At 39.7% G+C, this 21,260-nt stretch overlaps 1 protein-coding gene across 5 annotated transcripts in view; it reads left to right on the top strand.

Annotated features, from left to right (window-relative positions):
* The window catches only part of MEIS1 (Meis homeobox 1), a 141,885-nt gene that overhangs the window by 69,418 nt on the left and 51,207 nt on the right, over positions 1-21,260 (top strand). For all 5 annotated transcript variants that reach the window (XM_074332073.2, XM_019718134.3, XM_019718142.3 and 2 more), the window contains one exon: positions 14,096-14,241. In XM_074332073.2, the coding sequence (XP_074188174.1) occupies positions 14,096-14,241 (146 nt within the window). The remainder of the gene's footprint in view (positions 1-14,095; positions 14,242-21,260) is intronic.

Here is a 21,260-nt window from a genome sequence, read left to right as displayed (position 1 = left end):
AGAGGCCGTGGTAGGTGGGGAGATTTAAACTAAAGGTCTGCGGTTGCTTTTGTGAATCTTGGCCTAGGGGACTCACAGACAGAAGCCGACAATGTCTCTTCCTGTCTCTGTGGGACGATTGTCTCAGAAACCAAGGAGGCCTGGGTCCCAGGTAGAGTTTCTGCAAAGGCAGCTGCAGGAGCTCAGAACGAGGCAAGAACAGGGTGGTGAAGAGAGCTGGAGCGGGGTGCTGTGGTATCAGCTCCTTTTCTGGAAGGGACGATTTCTGCCTGTGGTGGATGAGAATAATTCATGGACTCTGCTTCTTCCTTGTCGCCTCAGGTAGATCTCAGATTAACATGTAGGTGACATCATCACTGAAAACCCCACAGTCCTGGAAACCTTCTCCCCCTTGGGCGCAGTGGCAGCGTGAGTGTCCTTAGCGTCCTTCTGAGTGTCTTCCGCTCCAGGCTGCTGTTGCATGAGGCAACCTTGTTTGTATTTCTGTATCCTTCCCTGGGGGTGGGGGGGAGACTTTCCTTTTCTTTGATACATAAATGGTGAGAGAAAATAAACTCTCTTGCGAGTTTGCGGTGGGTCACTTTCCTCTCCTCTCTGGTTGAGCAGCCTGGCCGTACCTGCTCAGTGTGAATGCCCGGATTTCATCGAGTGCACGGCAGTCCCCAGAGAGGGCAATTTCCTCCCAACTTTCCTGCTAGCAGGACTTCGGATTTCTGACATGGAGAGACACTGAAACCCATTGATGCTAGAAAACTAAGGAACACTCACCTGCCACTCTGATTGCATGCTTGATGTCTCTTTTTTTCTCTGTCTTCAGTAGAAGACTGAAGGCCACGTTATGGATTATGCTTTGGGCTGGGTGTAGACAGCATACCACAATGAGAAAAGACATCATTACCACTCTGGAAGATCTTTCTAGAGGTTGAAGAAATGCACAGGGATCGTTATTATCTAATTGAGTAGGGTTAAATGGAGAACGTAACCCTAGAGGGGTTAGGAGTATAGCCTTGAGTCAGATCCAGATTCAAATCCATGAGGAACTCTTTTTCCTTATGTGTGCATGAGGGCTATTGCACCCATTGCATGGATGACAGGAGATAATTCAGAAAAGCGCTTATTTAGTGAGGTACGTGTTCTGTGTGTAGCCTGTAATTATCAGTTAATAAATATGAGTTGTTTCTATTGGCTACTGAAATAGTCTTTGAAAGAGTCATAACAAGTAAAGGGTTTTTTAAATATGGAGAAATGGATTGTGTTTTTTTTCTTTATGATACCAAATTTAACCTTAAGTTCTAAGGTTTTTGTGAGGATTAATTGATTGAAAATATAGGCCAAACACAATTTCAAATATCTAGTAAGTGCTCAATAAATGTTAGTTTTTATTATTACTATTATTCTTACTATCTAGATCAGAGATGGACTATGATTGAAAATTAGTCCTGTTTTTCTATAGTGCAGCTCACTTTTCCTACACCTTACTAATACTTTCTTAAGTGATAGAACTTTTTTTACCAAGTTATTAGAACAAAAACAAAAACCTTTGCTATTAACAACTGCCACAGAAACATTATTTAGAGATTAGAGGGCAAGTTATTATGAATCAACCTATTTTGTGTGGGAAATGAGAACTTGTGTTAATAAAACTCGTTTCCAGTGTATCATCATCCACCAACAGGCTGCCAGCTCCGTGTGACAGGCCTATTTAGGCAGTACTGCTCAGGAAGCACAGTTACAAAGTTCCAAGTCATTCCAGGGATCTTTGGGGGGGGGGGAGGGGAGAAAAGAAAAGAAAAAAGAAAAATGGTACGCAAGGCTCGGAGAGTGGGTGTACATATTTTGGATAAGTTTGGCTTCTAGGAATGCGAATGGGACGGACACGATAAGGGGAGCTGATAAGGGTGGCAATGATTGTTTTCCTGCTTTGGATGATGGGTTCAGGATAAATGTCCCTTTCTTTACTTAAAGAAAATATTCAATAGGAAAATAACCACAAGAGCTAAGCCACCGCTGCCAGATGATGTGTTAAACATTTTATGCAGCTTATTTTATTTAATCTGCCTAATAGCTCTAAGGTGTAAGTACTATTACTATGATCATTTTTTCCAGAGGGGAGAAACAGAGGCTTGGAGAGGTTAAATAACGTGCCCAGGGTCACACAAATATAACCTAAGTGGTGAAGATGGGATTTACATGAACCTAGGCAATGGGAGTCCAGAGGGTAAACTATTCTCTCAACAATACTTCCAACACAGGAGGCAGGAAGAGAGGTATTGTACCTGCTCAGGTGATAAAGGGGGAGAGAGGGCTGTCCCACTAACAGAAAGAAGACTCGCCAGTGGGACACATCCTGGTTTGTTCTTATACTGCAGTTAGTCTTCGAGACCTAAGTGAAGTTGCATTCTCAAAACCGGGACCAGAAAAGCCTTTTCCCCTTCCTTGTCCAGCAGGCGCAGGTACAGTCGTCACTGTTTGGAAGGAAGGGAGACTGGCGCATGTACTTTAGCTAGCCATCACATGCTCCCGACACTTTCTAGCTTTGTTTGCCCATAGGGAAGGATCCTCCAGTATCTTGATAAGAAGCACGTTGTGGTCCTGGGACCGGCAGCGCAGCATCCACAGTCCCATGGGAACTTGGGAGAAATGCAGAATCCTCGGCTCCTCCCCACTGAACCGGACACTTCCTTTTAACAAGATCCCTGGTGCTTCTCACGCCCATTAACGTTGGAGCAGCACTGCTCTAGGCACTTAGTTTACCTTCATACTGGGCGCACCAAAGTCTAGTCACCACATTGCAAAACGTGCTTATTTTGAAGGGCAAGCGCCTGCCCCTAATTAACTGAGTGACTGGTACGTGTGGCAAGACAGATGCACAGAACTGGAGGCTTGGATAATCAGCAGAGAGAAAGTTAGGCGTAGTACCAGGCGCATGCCAGTATTTCACAGAGCTTGGCTTTCTGAAGCCGTGGGATTTTTAGATGGCTTTGCAATAAAAGCATAACAAGCTTTTTCTTTAAAAAATATCTCAACTTTTTTCTTGCCCATTTTCCTTCAAATTATATTTAATATCTTTTCATTTGCCCCAAAGACTTGCTCATTTTCATTTCACAACCTAGTTCCATTTTACTTTGTATGCAAAGAAATCTGTCTCCACAGAACACCTTCTTCCTCTTCTCCCCCTATACCCCCCCCCCCCACCATGACCTATGGCACTTCTCTTGCTCCAACTTCATCCTTACCCCCAGGATCTTTTTCTTGTTGGTCTCACTCTCTCACCCACCATGCCCCACCTGCAGCGGTCCTGTCGCCCATCCTGCACACACTGTGACTCCCTCCTACCTCGTTACGTACAGACTGCGAGCAGAATAGAAGGGCATCGGTATCGTCTCATATTTTCATAAAGCTCTCTGCCTACAAACTATAAGGCAGGAAACCAGATGAGTAAACTTGTGAACACTACATCTAAATTAAACATAACCATTTTTTGATGTTTAAGAGCTTTGCCACATATAATCTGTGACTCTAATCCAGGGGTTGTGAAACTTCATTGTACATTTTAATCAGTTCGGAGCTCTAAAAATCACTAATGCTGGGATCTCACCCTCCAAAATACTAACTTAATTGGTCTTGGGCACAGTGTAGCCATCAGGATTTGTAAAAGCTACCATGTGATTCTATGTGTAGCCAAAGCTGAGAATCACTGCTTCTAATCTGCATGTCTGGAACTTTTTTTTTAATCCTACTTTTCAAGTGTAGTCCATATAATTGAGTTTGTTGAAGAAGTGACCTCTTTGATACATGTTATCCTGTCTGTGTAAACGTGTATGTATACCATACATACACACATGCAGACTATATAGAAGTTTAAAAGGAAATTATATGGCGAACTTTGGAAGATATCACAAAAATAAATGGTTTGTGAGTGAGTGTGTGTGTGTGTGTGTGCACGTGTGCCTGTCTATAAGATCCCACATGTGGCATATTTTTGTTTTACTGACTAACACATTTATTTTCGTGGTTATATGAAGCTTTGTGATCATTCATTAATATATAATTTATATATTTTGGGACAAATATCTCAAGCAATGAACTCATTATGCATTGCTAAAATAATATTAAAAAATAAGCAAAGAACTGTTTCCTAAAATGTTTTCTGCACTGTTGATTCAAAACAAAAGTTTATGACTTTTGCATTGTTTTACCTTTACCATTGCAAATGTATTTTCTTTCTTTTTTCCCTTAGAAAAAGTTAGGGGGATTTCCATTTTGTTTTACTGTTAGTATAAATACCCAAATTGCAGTAATATCTTGCAGCACACTCATATCCTGAAGTTTCTGAGACTTCATTAAGAAGTTATGCTGTTTTTGCAGGGATTTTCCATGGTGTTTAGTTGTAAAAAAAATGCTGAATGGATGAAAAATGAGTAAAATCTTTTTTTTTTCTTTCCTATTCATCATTGCTGTTTGTCCTCTGTGTGTAGGCAACTAATTTGCTGTTGTTCCCCTGAGGGGACTTCAAGTCAAAAAGTCATATTAAATTACTAGAATAAGGTATTCCTATCTCAAAAGAACAAAGTACAATGATTCAGTGAAAAAAAAACCTGGAGAATTTATTTGATTTCTTGGTGTACGTGTGGTGTCTGTCCATGGTTCTCTACTTAAATGAACACTTACATAAAATAAATGTTAAGACAACAGTAAATATGAATACTGACTGACTGACAATTCTTTCTATGAATTTAGAAAGTCGAGTTTTTTCCTTTAATCCTATCAACTGCACATTAAAATTTTAATGGAGGAATTTTTTTTCTGTAGTCTATAAAAATCCAGTAAATATTTTCATTCTAGGTCTCAGTTATTTAGTTGGGTTCTTCTCCTATTTTTCAGCCAGTTATATTTTATGCATTATTTGTGTTGACAGTGAAGAATCATGAAGTGGCAAAAGCTTAATAGAATGTGTTATTAATAGTAAAGAAGGTATTCCAAATTTATTTCAACAGGCTGGCAATCCCTGAGTTATAAACACCCAAATTCTATGAATGACCTACATATACACACAAATGTTCAACCTACATCTCTTACTCCTATTCTCACTGCTTCACATCCGCAGGACCCATTTACTGCCACCAAAATTTCTGTGAACAAATCTTGGACCGTGCAGAAGCACATGGCTTTGCAAATGTAGGCAGGGAAAAATGGGTGGGATGGGGTGGGGTGGGAATGGCGGGATGTAACGATAAGTTTGGAAAGTGACACTGGGCTCTTCTGAAAGCCTGGTGTCTGTTGATTAAAAAAAAAAAAAAAAAAAATCCCAACACAAGCTGTATTTTTAAAAATACCTTTACTTATTACTCTACCTGAAATTCTGCCATTTAGAGATTCATTTGCATTAACAAATCCTCTTTTAAAATGTCAACACTTCTGGGAAGGTGAGGGGGGCATCAGTTATTCATGCCTAGTCTGAATTAGTTCTTTCAGATTGCTTTCTACACGGAGTCTGGCTCACTTCAACTAGACTGAAAGGCTTTATGTTTTGATTGTTGGGAAATGATGAATGTGAGTTCAGAGCAGGAAAAGAATAGGCCTGGGTGAGGGGACTACAGGGGGGCCAAGTGCCTCCACAAGGTATTGGGATACTTGGAAACTCTAGGAGATGGAGGCCATGCAGTGGAAGAGAGAGACAGAAAATGAGGTGCTAAAGGCAATTACATACTGCATTTTCCTAGACTGACTCTATACAACAAAATATGAGAAGAAACTCATCTTCCTCCTTATTCTGGCACTTTCTGACATCCTGCATGCACGGCTCAAATGTCAGTCGGAACTTCATTCACTTAATGAATTACTTTGGCTCTAATAATCAAGCCTTGGGACATAACATCATTCATAACTTGCTTCTATGTGAAAATATACTCTAATAGCCAAGAGACCCACTTACACTGAACTTCAGAATGTAGTCTGTGCCTAAATTGGGGTCTACCCAATTGCTTTTACACTGTCCCTCATTCTCTAATCTGCGGTTGGAATTGGGGGGAGGTTGTTAGTCACCCATAAGGTCGTGTGGTCTTGCTGCTCTTACTTCCCAGCTTCATCTTGTCCCGCTTTCCCAGGTTCCAGTTCGTGGTTGTGTCACGCTTCCTGCAGACACACTCCTGTCCCTGTGGCCTGCCATGCTTTCTCTATCCTCTGCCCTTGTAGGATGCGCGCTATACCTCCTTGACTTTTCTTCACTCTTCAGATTTCTGCTCCAGATGACTCACGCCTAAGTTAGTTTCCTTTGTTTCACACACTCCTATATTTATATTTCTTTCTGATTGAGTGCAATTGTACATTTTTTTACTGAGATTATTTTGTTTAGCATCTGTGCCCTCTACCTGGAAAGCTCCCCAGAAACAGGGACTCTTTTTGATTTTGTTCACCATTTGTGTGTTTAATGGTTGGCATAGTGTTTGGGACATAGTAGGAATTAAATACATTTTTGTTAAATGAATGAACGATAAGAGTGACTGCTTATGCAAAAGATGGTTACGTATACAGGGCGCATTTTTAAATGCTACATTTTACTCTTCAAAAGAGGGGCAGTACATTCATTGAGTTACTTTCTCCAAGCTCCGATTCTCCGTTCCTTCTCAGGTTTTTGTGATGTCAGGAGTCCACTAAAGGGCAGCACAAGGCTGTGAGCTCATTCCACAGTGGTTAACTATTAACAAATATTTGTCACCGGTTAACCTCCATTCAACTAGAAAGGAAAAGCCTCATGACAGATCTCTGTGAAGCCAACCTTAGGAAGGATATCTAGATACTTCTTTTTATGAAGTGCTAATAATATGGTTATTTAAAGTTAGCTTATTCTTCATCTCCCCCACTCTTCTTACGTCTGTCTTTTCAGTCAGTGCCATGGGTAGAGCTGTAGCACTGGGTATTTGTTAAACCCCTTCTAGAACACAGCACTGTCATGGCAGGAGCCAATATCTAACTCCAAAGGAACCACCTCAGAATTTTCAGGAAAGCCAAGGGTGGTAATATGATATATGTGCTTTCCTTTGTTTTAATCAACTGAGAAGCACTTTGAATTAAGAACAAGGAAATCTTAACCCCCTAAGGATGAGATACAAAAGGATTAACAGAACCCTAATTAAAGTTAAACTTAGAAGTTAACCATTGGATTTCGACTATTACATATTTGTATATTGGCTGCAGATTTGGAACTATATGAAGTCTACTGTGTTTCTCTTAAAAATATGTGATAAGACTTAGGAGTTGTATTGTTTTCATTTATCTTACAAAATCCTTCCTAATGTCTCCTAGGATACTATGATACGTATTATACCATAGTATCAGATACTAAGGTCCTCTGATAATCTTTGCTGAAAAATTGCTGAGGTATCTGTGGAGGAATGCTGTGGCTAAGATTGATACAACGACTTGGCAAAACCAGGGGAAAGCCAGAGTTCTAGAGTTTTGTATTTATCACCATATATATAAAGTGTGAGTCTGGAATCTGAGCTCCAGGTCAAATTGTCTGCCTAGAGACAGTTGAGTTTCTTCAAGAGAGTAAAACTGAAGATATGTAAGGGGCGGGGAGGGGGCAGTATAATTGATTCCTTGGGAAAAATGCAGAAGGAAACAAATAACTTTTGCTTTATCTTTTAAAGCTAAACTCAGGAAAATGCATAAACAGAAAGAAATTTTAGTTAGGTAAATAGTTTTAAGTTATAATTTCAGGAAGTAGGGGCATATTTCTGAAGGGCTATGGCATACATCATAAAGAACTCTGATCCACCTTTTGGCCAAGATGAACTTACAGATTCCAAGGCAATTTCCCAGCTTTGGAGAATGCATTTTGTTTATGTTTCTTTATGGTCTTTTGAATTTCACGGGTGAATATTCTTCAAGAGTTTGATGATTTAGGTACGTACAAAAAAAAAAAAAAAAAAAACTGTAACAGCTGGAAACTGAAACTATGGTTTTATCCATGCAGTGGAAAGTAAATGCATTCACACATTCATTTAATAGGCAATTGACAGGTTTGTACCATGAACATTGGGGTAACCCTAGGGTTAGAGAATCTTAGAGAGGAGTATGACCTGGTCTCTACTTTCACATATCCCATAATCAAGGCGAGGGAACATATGCCGAAAACAACAGTCCTGGTAGAGTATCATGTGTTGGATGGAGGAATGTCAGAAGAATCACTCAGGATTGGGGAGAGCGATTACTAAACAGCTAGAGTTCAGCAAATGCTTCTTATGGGAGGTGGCGTTAAGCTGAACCTAAAAGATCACCAAGGAGTTTGCCAGGAAGGATACTACAGGGAAAAGGACTAGCAAAGGGAAATGCGAAGAGGTGTGAGAAAGTGGTGTGCATGGTGATATTTTGAGGACGTTAAGTAGGCTGAAGACTGGGGTAGGGCAGCGTGGGCTGCTGCACGTGCAGACTCAGCAGAAGACAGGCTGGAAACACACTCAGGAGAGAGATCATAAAAGGCCTTCCATGCCAGGCTACAAAGTGCAACCTTTATCCTGAAGGCAAAAGGTAGCTACAGGAGGACTTTAAGTACCAGGTTATATGGTCAGATATGTGTTTTAGAAAAACTATTCTGTCAGCTATTGTGCATTCTACACGAAGACGAAACACCTCTTCAAAACCTCTGAAGTATTCTAGCTGGTTCCTGGGAAAGGGTTTTCTATAATTCTCACCCTTATCCTCTTAACAACACAGAAACACCATCCCATCTGACTTCTGCCTAAGTAGACACAGCCATGATCAGGAGAACTGGGCTTGTGGTAGTTTTTACATTTTTCTAACAGCCCGGCACACCCAGATAGCTCCACTACAAAGGAAACCCCACCTCTCCATACCGACGGGATGTTTGCACCACCAGCCCCTGGAAGGGTGGGGACGTTCAACACACCACTGAAGGGGTGAAATACCACCTACTCTCATGTAGATACTATGTGAGAAAGGAGATCAGAAAAACAAGAAACCCTTCCTATTGGATGAAAATTTAGCCACCTCACAACGTGAGCTACTCAGTCATAAGAGTGCTTTTGAAATGACCCTTGTAGACAACTTTCAAGACATGAAGAATTTATTCAGTGTCCAAAGACAGGAGTATAAATGGCCTTGATTTTTGAGTCTAGGTACATTTCTGGGGCAAATGCTGTATTTCTAAACACTTGAAGAGGAGAAAAGTAAAGTTTAAGGAGCAGAGATGGCCCGAAAATACAGTCTCAATACAAAATTGTACGTGAAATGTTCTTGAAGCTGGGGTGGCTTCCAGTTTGGCTTCTAGCAAAACAAGAGGGTCCCCAACCTTACACGTCCATTTGCCCCAGCAGTTGAAAGTTCATATCCGTAATTAGAAGTTTTGCCTCTATGACATAAAGAACCCTCTGACAGACACCACATTTTATTTATATCTGCTGGCCCACTGACATGGGAAGTTCCGATCAGTTGTGATGTAAATCTCAGGCGCCTTTCTGGGTTTTGTTTTTGCCTCGGAATAGGTTTTTTGGGAATGGCAGTCCTGGGGGGGGGCGGTGGGGAGAGGGAGTTTGGAGGGAGAGAAAAATGGGAGAAGGGCTTTGACCTGCAAGGAGAGGAGCCCCTGCTGACACGGTCAGTCTGACCCATTGAATGGCCTGAATACGATAAATGCCGCTTTATCCTGCCTTGAAAGGCACGAGATAGCACAGTCTAAATGCCTGGGCATGCTTAAATAGGCGATTCGGGATGTTTGAGTTGAGCGTGTTTGAAATCTGAGCTCACTGACAGCCTGGGAGCTGCCACAGGTCACCTGCCTTGCTCCGCAGGGACAGGCCCAGGTCTCACAAGAAATTGTCCGTAGACGAATTGTAGTACAAATTCCTTTCTTTGTTAGTTGGCCTCTTTCACTAGACCATGGCCTATAAAATTTTGTAAAAACAATTCTTAAATATTATTTGAAAGGGCAAATGGCCCACGCTGAAAGGTTTGACAGTTTGACATATAGTGCATGGTTTTGATAGCTCGGAAACTGAAAAGTGTGGCCAAGATTCTCTCCCTGCTTGTTAGAAGCCTGGTGTTTTTTAAATAGTGTCTTGTTGCTGCGCAGGGTTCCTCCGCTCCTAGCAATCTGACAGGCAGTGAGTCTGCTTCAGTGATCTTCAATCCTTTCAGACTCATTTGTGGGAGAGCAGGAAAACAGCTAGCACCTTTGAATCCAGCATCCAAAACGCACAGAACCAGGTATCGCCAATTAAGGAGCCATTCGGATAATCATATCAAAGCAGATCGCTTTAGAATCTTCTGATAACAGCCAGAGCCAGGGCCTAGAGAGAAAGGAGCCCTGAGTTTCACTTCAATGAGGGGGGAAAAAAGGGATTTGAGTGGCCCAGTCTCATCAGAGCCTAGAAGTCGCAAGGAAGTGGATTTCTGCATTAGAATGTTGCATATGGGCAGCCTGGCTGTGCTCAGCGCCTGCCTCAGCGCCTGCCTCAGCGGCTGCCTCTGCATAGCCAAAGGCCATTTTCAGGAGCCTCTGGCCCCTCAGTCACTGGCCTGCTAGTTAATTGCCACACGGACTTCATGACACATGGGCAGATAATATGACATTTTCGGTTTCTGTCACTAGCAAACGCCACAACGTCGCTTGCACTAGTTGCTAAGAAGCTGTCAGAAACCATTAGCAATTGGCTCAAGTCGCCCTATGGCATTTCCTCATAGCATCAGCAAAACGAGCATAAATCACCCACTGGAGCCTACTGCTATCCTAATGAGGCTGTAAGCTTGTTTATGGACTAGCATCATTTTTATGATTATTTCCACCTTTTCAGTTTGCCTTCATTTGGCGGCAGGAGAAGTCAGCTCCAGGACTGAAGTCACTGCTGACATTTTACAAATGTGGTTCAGGGCTGCTGCCTGCTGCCGTGTGGTCGGCCGGCGGTTCTCCAAGTTTGTTTAGTGATCTTAAAAATAAAAAAAGGAAATAAACCCTCCAGAGACCGCATGGAGGTGACTGTATCAAATTGCAGAGTGAATGGAAATGCTCGAGGTACAATTGACCATTTAGACTTTCCTCTGAGGTTGAGATGTTGCAAGATCAATTTTCAATTTTAGAAAGTGGAAGAGGTTAAACAATTTATTAAAATCTATGAAAGTGTTTGCTTTTAGAATAGTCTGTTTTATTATGCTCTTCTCCTTCCCCATCTTCTCCATTTCCCTAACTTGTGTCGGGAAGGAGCAGGGTTTATTGTTTTAGGCTTTTCTGAACATGCACCAGTATTTACACTGGATTGAAAGCATTTGCTTCCAATGAAAATCTTGTCTTAGATTACAACCCAGCAGTGTAATTTCCCTCCCAGATGGGAGTAAAGTAGCTGTATTTGCCTAAAAACAGTAGGAAGAACAAACTGTGCATTAAGCCAAGGCTGTTTTTGGCTTGAGCTAATGATGTAATAGAAACCTTTTATTCGGGAGAGGTCACTGCCAGGGACTGAAGGGGGTGATCTGGCTCCTGCTTGAAAGGTTTCTCCATTGTATCTACATAAGTCTTCACTTAAAAAATTCTGTTCCTAATGCTTCTGCTTTCATACAGCAGAAATAAACAGGAAAGGTTCTGGTGAGTGTTACACATGGAATGCAGAAAGCCTTCCTCTCCTAATGGAGTATATAATTCAGGTGCCCTCAAGGCACGCTTTCAGGAATTCTTTTGCCTGAGGTAATGGGAAGCTAAGGCTGCTTTAAGGCCTTGATTATCTATTGATGCACAAAGCTGGAAAAAAGTCATCTCCTCCGGATTATAGTAGATATTTCCATAAATTATCAATGAATTCTCTTCTAGGCAGGCACTAGGCATTGCCTGCTAAATTAATCTGAAGGGGTTTTGAGATGGATAGAAAGGCTATTTTTTTTTTTTTAAAGGTGGAAAACAATCATGGAGAGGTGGTGAAAAACTATGTCATTAGGTTAGAAGCTTTTCATTTTTAATCAATGATCAGGTAATATGTTCTTTCCTTGGTTACCTTTTGCATATTGCAAGTGGCTTAGCCCATTGAAATTTTACATGCCGTTGAGTTGTTTTCTTTGCTCATGTTTCTTTAATGAATTGTTATTTTATATGGTGAAACGCTTCTCTGAATAAAAAGCCTCTTTAAATACTGGACTTTTAAAGAATTTGTTAGGCAAATCCAAGAGGACTCCTTATAAAACACTTCGTTATGCAAATAAAGAGTTCTGTGGGGGGTGGGGGCGTGGAAGGAGCACTGATATAGGGATGTGGGTGTCTGGTCCAGCACAGACCCATCAGCTGTGTTTCAGGCTGGATGACCTTGGGCAAGTCACCCAATAGGACACAAGCACTTTCTTCATTGATACATTGAGGACTTTGGAACTGTGGGTCTTTATGACCTTTCCTGCTGAGAACACAGCTATGGTTCTGTGGGACCTAAATATATATATATATATATATATATATATATGTATATATGGATTTTAAGGACAACAAAATTATAGATTTTAAATTAATAAAAATCAAACTCAGAAAATTTCTGCAAAGATTTTGTGTGTGTGGCCTATACTGTAATCACAGCAGAAATGTTCAAATTAGTCTATTTTTCACCCAACAAAGTTTTAAAACTCTAACTCAGTACAAGTCAATGCAATTTGGGGGCAATTTTCTTTTTTGGGGGGTGGGGTGGGGGAGTCTCCTGAGGGAGCCGTTAAGAACAATTGAGTAATGGCAAGGTAACTGCTATAGATTAGACTGAAATGACTGACGTCAAAATAGAGAATTCTTTTCATATGTAGGATATGTACGTTCACAGAAATAAGGAATACTGAAATTCAAGAAGTGATGTGAATGCATCTGAGGCTAGTTTCAATGTACAGTCATTGGGAAACTTTTCTTACCCAAGTACCCGATTCTTTGGGCCAGTTAGGCTGCTCTCCAGTCACTTACGTAACTCAGTAAATGTGTTCTCGGGGACATCTGTTACCTCATTGCTAAGCCTTATTGTCATAGCTCTTCTTTCTGGACCCAGATCAACCTGTCCCTTTCGAAAAGCCAGTAGCTTCCACTAGAGTGGGGCTCCAGGTAGAAAGGAATGTTTGACAGAAGCTAAGCTACTTTTTAGGTTAGTCCACTGTTGTTTTCCCTTTGACTTTTATGCCAAAATCCAAAGTGCTTACTTTCCATTTGTACCTTATGACTTATTTTGGACAGTGTATATGTGGGTTGAAATTTTTTTTCATCTTATTTAAATATGGCATTGTAAAAGGAATATTACATTTTAAATTTTATTGTGTCACAGAGCCAAAATATTTTCTGGAAGAAACAACTTAAATGTTCTAACAAAAATCAATGGAAAAATAGGATCCAATAGATAGGCATGTGTAAGCAGGTGACTTTTCAGTGAGGAAAATTTAAATCTAGAAGAAATTTTAGAAACTGCCTGGATTACTAGGGTAATTACAGTTCCAAACGACAGTTTAACATCACTTTATTTGATTTAAATAGTAACTGTTTTCTAATTAGAAAATAATTTTGGGAGTTTTCCCCTTATTAAAGTTGACGCTCTCTTTCTATGGTAAGAAAAATTATATTCTATTTGAAGCATTCCTATGTCAAACTGCTTATATGATGGATTACCTACATTTCCATGGCCTAATTTAATCTTAAGATAGATCACTTGTGGAAATAGTTGATATCTTAAATGCATCTTCTCACAAGTTGCCATCAATGACTATATGTGGGATGGAATACCCAGGCAGGGACAGCTAATGACTGCTACCATATTTAACTTCCCAAAAGGAGTTACATTTAGCGTGTGTCAGCTACACATCAGAATAATTACAAGGGCAACAAAGCTACTAAAGAGATCGGATATTTCCTTCTATTCCCTTTGACTTTTCGTACTGTTCTTTGGAAGAAGTTCCTTAGACCTGACTACTTTTGAGCCTAGGCCTTGTTCTGTCTCTGTCTTGAAAAAAAAAAGTACCAAATAAACTATTAATCATTTATATTGCTCTTTTGGTTTTGTTTATATCCAAAGGCATTCTATTTGAATAAAGCATGTCAAGGTAGCATCAGTCAAAATTTGATTCACTATGTTTGCAGGTGATGGCTTGGACAACAGTGTAGCTTCCCCCAGCACAGGTGACGATGATGATCCAGATAAGGACAAAAAGCGTCACAAAAAGCGTGGCATCTTTCCCAAAGTAGCCACAAATATCATGAGGGCGTGGCTGTTCCAGCATCTAACAGTAAGTGGATTCTAAATGACATATGTAAACTAAATATGGACAAACAGTTTTGATAGAAAAAAAATGGGGAAAAGATGATTCCCTCTGGACCTGGAATATTCATAAATCACTGTGTTCCCACAGTTTTTGCAAAAGTGTTAGCACTTATTTCCTAGGTACGTACCCTCAATGAGGAGTTTGATTTGAAGTTCACTATTGTAATGTTAACTTTCGCTAAGTTCTAGGGGTTTAGGAGTTCTTGTGCACTTGTGATTTTAAGTATGTATGCTAATGATGTTGCTTTTCTCAGTGTGCCTCTTAAGTACTTAGAACCAGCTCCCCCTAAGAAGAAAGTAAGACAAACCCCAGAGAGAAGGACTTAATTTCTTCGAATGCTTTCGTGGACCTTTATAATGCATGGTCCGTGACAATTTAAATCTTGTTGCAGTGGCAGGATGCTCACATAACTTGCTTTTACGTGGTCTGAATGCACTGGCTGCCAATCCAAAACGTTCATGTGAGTCGGAGCTGCACAGGGAAAGTTGTCCCTGTATTTAGAACTGTAAAGGAAAACAGCAATATAGAGTCAGCTCTTCCTGTGTAGTCCCTTGTGACTTTTCAAGCAGAGTAACAGTTTATATTGTCTGTGCGAGGATTGCTGTTTTCACTGCAGGAATTCTCCTGGAGATGTGAGAAACTGGAGAGTTGGGGCTTTATGCCACCGAAGGGTTTGTTTTGTTTGGTTATTGTTCTGAATGAATTTCATGTTCAAAATATTTATAATCATAATATTGTGGTGGATATTTTTGTAAGCGCATACCGATTTCATGATATCTAAGGAAGAAGATAAAATGAAAATTTATGGGTGAAATAATATTTTAAAAATCAGCACAATTGTTGACCCAGGGGACTTTCACTATGAGGGACAAAGGGTGAATTTAGACAGGTCGTAGCCTAACCTCGCCTGAGACGAACGAATGTTAAAAATCGTGGCTTTTTAAAAAATGTCAGGAGCAAACCTTTTATGTTACTATTTTTAGCATAGTTTGCTTTTCATAAAGTCATTCATTTTTCAAAGTTAGTTTATGACACTTAATTGTACATTGTCACAAATGTGTTCAGACCTGTTGACCCTTACACCCTTACCTACTTTCAAGGCCATGGTCCTCAGTGACTTGTTCTGATACAGGGAGACAAGCAGGGTGTGTTGAAAGCCATGCTGGTTCTGCTCCTCTGTATGGAAGCTGTGCCTCCAGTAACACTCAAGAGTATACATTGATCCAGATTTTCCAGCATCCGTGAATAAAATAAAAACTCATAGCAGCAGGAATAGCTAAAAAACAAACAAACAAACAAACAAAAAAAAAAAATTTCCACCCTTCTGTTCTTCTCATGATGATTCCAAATTGTAACTAGATGATGCTGACAGTTTTGGAATCAGCTTTAGGGACTGCTTAATGCTGGTAGTTAATTGAATATTTAGATTATTTAGCTGATTTTAAAATCATATTAGGTTCACCTAAAACTCGATTCAGGTGCCATTCCTTACTTATCTGACACATGTTGCATATATGTGGTTAGTTTGAGATCGGCCTTGTGCTAATTTGCTGCTGGGGATCACTTAGCACTGCTGAAAGGGAGAGGGGAGGACTAGGGTCTAGAGGGGTAGCATGAAAAATAAATGGTGTGGCATTTAAAATCAGCAGGAGATCAGAAGTGACAATTGGTCAATGGCGCTGATGCAACCAGGCTATTTCATCACCAGAGCTAACCAGCTAATCTTATCTGGAGGATGAGTGCGGGGAGGGGACAAAATCAGGTCTCGACCCTGAAGTAACAACCAAACTATTTCTGTTTCCTATACTAACAGAAAAAATGAATAGATTTCATCAGCCTCCATTGCAATCTGCAAAGGAGCTTTGGTTTTACTTGAAGCTGAGATGCCCCTGAATAAAATATAATCAAATATTGGTTCAGACAGAATCAAGAGAGAGAGAAGCAAGTTCTTTTATTCATCCGCCAGTTTCCTGATTTTCTAGGTTATACCCTTGTGAAGAACCTTGCAGAGAGCTGTATTAGCTTCTTTAAAAAACAAAAAAATCTTTTTAACAGCCAGCATGATTTTACCTTCATTGCAATGCTTTTTGTGGTCCATGTTCTTGGGGTGATTGTGACAGAACATATTCACGAACTGCCTGATTTCCTTCCGTTTTGGGGGTCTGTGCTGGCCTGTCTCACTGCCCTGGAAGGGGAAGCTCATTTGTCCACGTCTCCCTGGCTTTGTCTGAGTCCTCATAGAAGTTGTCTCGTGGTTGGTTGGATAGTTCCATACCCTCCTTCTCCATTCCACTGCCATCTGCTCATACAAAAATATTGATAATTATAATGGTCTCTAAAAAGAAAATGCTCTCCTAATACCATCTAAAAAGCAAAGCTGGAAGACATATTTTAATTTTCTCCCTCTTTCCTTTCCCCAATGAGAAATAGTCCCTTCCCTTTTCCCTAATTGCAAGTGCAAATAGATCTCCAGTTACAAGGAACACCCTTCTCCCTGTCTCATGATGCATCTTCAAGGATCGCACAGGCTGCTTAGGTAATATTTATAGCCAGGGGCTGATTATATATAATAAATTCTATGGAAAAGCCTATGGCATCGAAAGAGAGCTTTGTTGTGATTTGTCCAAATGTAAGAAACTACTGACATCTCAGAACTAATCCTTTAGCAACTTTATTTAAAGTTCTGAGACGTCTCCAGGGATGCACAATTAACTTGGAAAACTGTGTACAAATTTTAAATGTAGCATATTCTTGCTATATGACTAATGCAAGTTAGCTAGAAAAATTCTTTCTGAAACCTCTCTAGATATACAAGAGCAATTGAAACACTGGCTAATTAGAACAATAGCGATAACAATTTATTATCAAATTGTAAAAAGTAATCTATTAAATGCCAAAGACATATTATAAAACCTCACACACCTCTTTAAAAGCAAATTGCTATTTTTTTTCTTTTTCAAATAAATGGGTCAATCTTTTCATTGGGTTTATTCAGTTAAAAAAAATCTGCCTTTGAAAGGGCTTTCAAGCATTTGTGTGTTAGAGGAGTAGAATAGGCCCTGAATAAAAAAAAAAACCTTTCTGGATTTGCACCCCAGCTGCATAAGAAAAATGTGCCGTTCTGTAGTAATCCACAGGTAGATTTAATCAGTAGCACATTTTACTACTCCAAAGAGAGAACTAAAGCTTTATTCTTGGACTCACAGTCTCTAGCAAGCTAAACTGGACATACTTGTGTATAATGAAAACAATAAAAGAAAAAGGAAACAGATTTTAAACTTTGGTGATATGGGGTAAAAGGAAATTTCAGTGATGTAAATTTCCAGTTTAGACTACTTAGTGGAACATTTGCCAGTTTTGATAACTAGAGAACGTTCTTTTTTTAAAAGAAACAATTCCCTGGCATTGAAAAGAGTGACTGACAGATAATAAGACAGAATTAGAAAGAAAATAAAAGCATTTATTAATCGAAATGCTTGCATTTGCCTGAAGACAAATTACTGCAAACAATTAAAAAGTACTTAATATTGGCATATGAGTCACTATATAGTGACAGTCAGTTCAAGGTTTCTTTTTCCTTCTTAAGGGCATTAGTCGAACTGTAAATATAACCTACTGTGTCATAATGTTTAAGTTGGATGTGTTTGGCATATTACCCGTTATTTTGCTACGTAGTGTTACAAAGACGTGTACCCTAGTGAAAATGAGGGAAAGGAATAAATATAATATTTAAGGTGAAAATCACGGGTCTTTTTGTTTTCCCACCCTAACATATTGCAGTTTTAAATATAATCTACATACTACATAGAAAAATGGTTAATACGGTTCTTATTTAAAATATGCAGTGACACATTTTCCTTCATGGAGCCGCTGTATGTCCCAGGAATCCAGAAAGTTAGAAGAGTGGAGGTTGTTAAAATGCATCCTTGCAGACTGAGGTGAAGAAACCATTCACGGGGTGACACATTTGGCACTGAGCAGTAGGGGAGGTGATCTGATTTCCATGCACATTCTCTTGGATTCCCTATCCTCTCACTGATTTTGAGGATCCCATTTGGTACTAAAGAGATAAACTTGGTTTCTGAGTCAGATACACATGTTTTACTATTTTGTTTTGTTTTATTTTGTTTGTTTCTTTTTGTGAAGTCTAGCCTGGAATGAATATATATATATATATATATATATATATATATATATATATATACATACACACACACGCACACACATTTTTGTCTGTGGTCAAATTTGTGTCTTTATTTCTGATTTATAAGACTTTCCTTTCAATATGGATAAAAAGCCAAAGTGAAGGGTTGTAGAATCTTCCAGGTTGAAAATGGCGTTTCCATAGAAACACTATTAGATGAAAAGTGCCCTGCGGGTCTGCCACTCTAAGGATGGAATAAATGGAATTGACTTGGGAATTGAATGCTCTAGAAGAGACAGATGTTGTTTCATTGGTTTTGCTTTTCGTAATAAGATGTGTTGGAGATATCTTGGTGTCATATCTCTCTGCTTGCAATTTTGGAAGGACTGCTCGCTAAACATTAGGAATTATTGTTACAGTGAAGAAATACTTCTAATTGGTACCCAGATAACTCATTCTGTTGATCAAAGGTCAAAAGGCAGATAGAAGACCAATAGGTAGGCACGTAGGTAAGCAGTAGATGGGATGTGCACTTCTCCCATTTCTATTTCTCTCTATTCCTCACCTGTACACTTTGCCAGTTTTAACAATGAATCTTCTTATTGTTCCTTACCCGCTATCATCCTTCAGCCACCATGTGTCCTAAGAAGGTAGTAGGACAGAAAGACTATATTCTCGAACTCTCGCCTGCAATGTCAATCAGGGTAGTACAAAGTATTTGAGAAAGGCAGTCTCTCCTTGCGACTAGTCCCAACCTATCTTCATGGTCATGTGCTTGAGCCAAGGAGGGTGGTTGGTGGACATAGCAGCTAACTTTGATTCCTTCTTCACTACGTGTTATCTGCAGATATACTGTTAAATTAAGAGACTTGAAAACTGATATGAAGGAGTGGGAAGATTTTATTTCTTCCAGATCTCCACATACCATATAAAAAACGAGCTCTCTCAAATCTGTAAGAAGAATATCTTTATAGTTATTACTCTTTTCCGTACATGCAGTTGCTATTCACCTTCACAGGCTTCAGTAATAATGATGGGTCCAAGCTAGACTTTGCCGAAACTAACCCAGGCTTGGATGACAAATCCCTCTATTTTAATTTTAAAGGATCTCAGCTCTTTAGGAGATAGTATATTTCAACTTTGATTAGATAGGAACCCTGACTATTTTTTTACCCAATTGGGAATCATCTGTCTCAGGAGGAAAATGAAATAGATTATTTAATTACTTGGGGGTAATATTGGAATGCCCTAATTCTTCTGTAATATACATCATCTAAACTCTTTTAATAATGAAGTGGTGGTTTCTAGATTCTGGGGCAACTGCCTTTTTCTTTTTCTTAGCTGATTATTGAAATCCTAATGGGATGGGTGATGAATTTTCTTAGGTCAGGTAAACTGAAAAGGCTACAGCTGGAATTCTTCACCCAGAAGAATCGGAGTTAATACTAATGATCATTGTGAATTAGAAGATCAAAGGCGAAGCATCAGCCTGTTCTCCAAGTTGTTGCCCCAGAGGCCATTAGTGACCTGGCAGAGCTGGCTCCCAGCCTTCCACACACCTCCTTCCCCTTACCCCAGCCTTTCTTCCCCATCACAGTTATGCACCTCTGACCTGGGGTAATTACAGTCGCTTGATGAGGAGGCATGGGGGAAAAGAAAACAATCGAAAGTAAAAACAAATGTCCAACTTTAAAATTGCCCATTTATCCAGGTCCATAGAACTCACAAGCAAATGAGCTCTGACTGGGGCTCTATGTTATTTTCGGGGTGTGATTGAGATTTTTGTGCTTGGTCAAATGGCTTGTTCGTTTCACTGATGATTGGTGTCTTCTGTAAGGGACTTGTGTGGAGTCTGGTTGGCAGTTTGTCAGATTGTTCTAAAATTTTTCTTTCTGTTTCCAAGGCTGAGTTAAAAATACACTATAGTTTGGTTTTCTGATATACTCTTAATCGGGCTAATTAAATAAAGGATTAGGCTCAAAACAAAAGTGCCCATATAATACAATTTATTAAGTTGCTGGTTGCTGAGACACATAACTCTGAACACTAGCCAGCCATTTATACTTCAAAGCATATACCAATAGCATGTCTTCCTCTGATTCCTCTTAGTGATGATGTATTTTTGAAGACAAAATATCAAACTCAGTCAATGAATATGCAACTGCTCCTCCTCAATTTATTTTTCAGATTAAAACTGGAGCCTCACATAGATGTGTGTGAGTGATTTCTTGAGCTAACTCAGTCCAACCCATAGGAATTTTATATAATATAAGCTTGGCTTTTTTACTTTCTTAATGTTTAAGATTCCTAGTGAAGGTACTTTGCTTTAAAGTATGAAGGTTTGACAGAGAGAGAATCAGATGGTTTCGTTTTAAAAAGGATTCCAGAGATTTGGTTTGGGTTTGGTTTGGTTGGTTGTTGTTTTGCCAGTAGAAGTAAGTCTATATGTCATGGAATTTAGGATACTTTGTTTGACTTAACTGAAAACATCCCCCTCACATCTCAGTCTTCTGTGTGTACATATATGTCCCTATGTGTGTGGACATTTTTCTGTGGGACAACTCTCTCTGAACTCCTGCCATTTGTACCAATCCTCGTGGGGAAAGTGGATCCATTTTGCTTCTTTTCATCTCCTAATACGTTGCTATGTTTAGGGCTCTCATTTTTCTGTTTCTCCTTGTGTAAACCCACACCAGAGGGTAACCAAAGAGTGGAGGCCATGTTGCAGTGGTCTGTTGCTTGGGTCACAAAACCCTCTTGGTCATGACCCAAGCTTATCTGTGCTATACTGAATGCCATGAGGCAGCAAACGTTATTTTATTAAGGCTCCAAGGTCATA

The sequence above is a fragment of the Rhinolophus sinicus genome, chromosome 2 (assembly GCF_057876585.1).
Source record: "Rhinolophus sinicus isolate RSI-liver-muscle chromosome 2, RSI-T2T, whole genome shotgun sequence".
Lineage (NCBI taxonomy): Eukaryota > Metazoa > Chordata > Mammalia > Chiroptera > Rhinolophidae > Rhinolophus > Rhinolophus sinicus.
This window is presented reverse-complemented; position numbering and strand designations above follow the sequence as displayed.